Source organism: Colobus angolensis, unplaced genomic scaffold (assembly GCF_000951035.1).
Source record: "Colobus angolensis palliatus isolate OR3802 unplaced genomic scaffold, Cang.pa_1.0 Scaffold49, whole genome shotgun sequence".
NCBI classification, from domain to species: domain Eukaryota; kingdom Metazoa; phylum Chordata; class Mammalia; order Primates; family Cercopithecidae; genus Colobus; species Colobus angolensis.
In genome coordinates, this window is record NW_012118376.1 from 9,128,789 (window position 1) to 9,131,529 (window position 2,741).

General features: G+C 42.1%; 1 protein-coding gene across 1 annotated transcript in view; it reads right to left on the minus strand.

Moving 5' to 3' along the window:
* CDK7 (cyclin-dependent kinase 7) overlaps positions 1 to 2,741 on the minus strand; it is a 58,867-nt gene that overhangs the window by 18,315 nt on the left and 37,811 nt on the right. The window contains exon 7 of the mRNA XM_011959366.1: positions 495 to 594. Coding sequence (XP_011814756.1) covers positions 495 to 594 — 100 coding nt within the window. The remainder of the gene's footprint in view (positions 1 to 494; positions 595 to 2,741) is intronic.

The window sequence follows — 2,741 nt, forward strand, 5'->3', positions numbered from 1 at the left end:
GGGCCACAGAGCCAGACTCCATCTCAAAAAAAAAAAAAAAAAGCTGCATTTGGCTTTTTAAAAATTGGACTATTTGTAGGCTTTTTGTTGTAAGGACGTTGGTAGGACAAGAATTCTTTTTTTTTTTTTTGAGATGCAGCCCTGCTCTTTTGCCCAGGCTGGAGTGCAGTGGCACGACCTTGGCTCATTGCAACCTCTGCCTCCCAGGTTCAAGTGATTCTCCTGTCTCAGCCTCCCGAGTAGCTGGGACTACAGGCACCCGCCACCACACTGACCTAATTTTTTTATTTTTAGTAGAGATGGGGTTTCACCATGTTGGCCAGGCTGGCCTCGAACTCGTGACCTCAAGTGATCCTCCTGCCTTGGCCTCCCAAAGTGCTGGGATTACAGGCGTAAGCCACCGCACCTGGCCTAGGACAAGAATTCTTATACAAACTGTAAGAACAAATAACTGCAACAACAATATTAAAGTGTGTACATTAATTTAGACTTACCCTTAGAAGTAACTCTGCTAATATACAGCCAACAGCCCACATGTCCACACCCACACCATACATCCTAGCTCCAAATAGTAACTCAGGGGCCCGATACCACCTAAAGAACAAAAAGAATTAGTATCATTTTAGCATGAAATTATCAAAGCACTTCTTAGAGATGAATGATCCTTGTCTGTTTTTAAAGTTAATCCCTTACTTTAAGGACTACATACCATACTCTTTCATGAAGTTTTAATACTCTTGCAGTTCTCTCCTTTTTCTCCTACATCATCAGTCTTTTGTTTTCTACTAGACCTTTCCCAGCAATGTACAAACATACTAGTATTTTTCCAGCCTTAAACTTATCTGGACCCTACCTCCCCTAACAAGTGCCTCCTCATTCTCTGGTTAGTTCAAAGAATTGTCTGTTCTTACTGTCTCCAATTCCTTTTCTTCCATCCTCTCTTAAAACCTTTTCAGGCTGGGCGCAGTGGCTCACGTCTGTAATCCCAGCACTTTGGGAGGCAGAGGCGCGCAGATCACAAGGTCGGGAGTTCGAGACCAGCCTGGCCAATATGGTGAAACTTCATCTCTACTAAAAGTACAAAAATTGGCCGGGTGTGGTGGTGTATGCCTGTAGTCCCAGCTACTTGGGAGGCTGAGGCAGAAAAATCACTTGAACCCTGGAGGCGGAGATTGCAGTGAGCAGAGATCACGCCACTGCACTCCAGCCTGGGCAACAGAGCAAGACTTCGTCTCAAAAAAACAAACAAGCAAACAAAACAACAACAACAAAAAAAACTTTTCAGGCTAGACATGGTGGCTCACGCCTGTAATCCCAGCATTTTGGGAGGCTGAGGTGGGCGGATCATGAGGTCAGGAGCTTGAGACCAGCCTGGCCAACATAGTGAAACCCCATCTCTACTAAAAATATAAAAAATTAGCTGGGTGTGGTGGCAGGCGCCTGTAGTCTCAGCTATGTAGTCCCAGCTACTTGGGAAGCCGAGGCAGGAGAATTGTTTGATCCCGGGAGGCGGAGGTTGAAGTGAGCAGAGATCGCGCCATTGCACGCCAGCCTGGGCGACAGTGCGAGACTCTGTCTCAAACAAAACAAAACAAAACACACACACACAAGAACCTTTTCAATCAGGCTTTCATCCTTACCATTCCACCAAAACTCCTCTTATCAAGCTTATCAGTCATGTCCACACTGCTAAATCCCATTGTCAATTCTCAGTCTTCATCTTAATTTGATTTACCAGCAGTATTTGATTTATAGATAGAGAAAATATGAGAAACTGGTAGATGAGAAAGCACCAGTTAACAATGCTCTTGTACACAGGTCCCTGTTTCTATGAGTTCCTGAATGATGAGCTTAACTCTTCTAGCAATTACATAAACAATTACTCACATCCCCTACTTCCTCCTCAGGGCTTAGGTGATTTATACTCAGTGACATCTATTTGGAAGAAGGTGGCAAAATAATTTAAAATAGAGAATTTAGGGCCAGGCACAATGGCTCACACCTGTAATCCTAGAACTACTGGAGGCTGAGGTGGGAGGATAGCTTGAGTGCAGGACTTTGAGACTGGCTTGGGCAACATGGTGAAACCCATCTCTATAAAAACTTTAAAAAATTAGCCAGCCATAGTGGGGTATGCCTGTGGCCCCTGATACTCGGGAGGCTGAGATAGGAGGATCGCTTGAACCCAGGAGGTCAAGGCAGCAGTGAGTATTGTTTGCACAACCACACTTCAACCTGGGCAACACAGTGAGATCCTGTCTCAAAAAACAGAAAGAAAAAACAGAGAATTTGAAAATCTTTGCAGATCCTTAAAAGGGTCTTGGAAATTAACAAAATGCCATTGGGACAAAAATTCTAAAGTCTGTCATTCCTATTTAATGTTATTTTCTGTTTTTACACATCAAAAATACAAATGGAAATATAATTATCAATATGAAAAATTCAAATATCAAGACATTGCTCTGTTGAGGGAATTTTCCTTTACATAGAAGGATACAGAATCAGAATCAGGACTGACCAACATAATGATAAACATGGGTCCAATAAATCAGATGATTAAGCAGAAGAATAGCCACTGAAATTCTAGATTATCTAACTAAAATATAAAAGTATAAATTGTTCCCATTTACAAGGTAAATGTCTTAGGATTGAGCTAAACTCTGTCTGAAAAAGGGCTGTGTATTTTTTCATCGTGGTAAAGTATACCTAACATAAAAATGGCAGTTTTTTTTTTTTTTTTT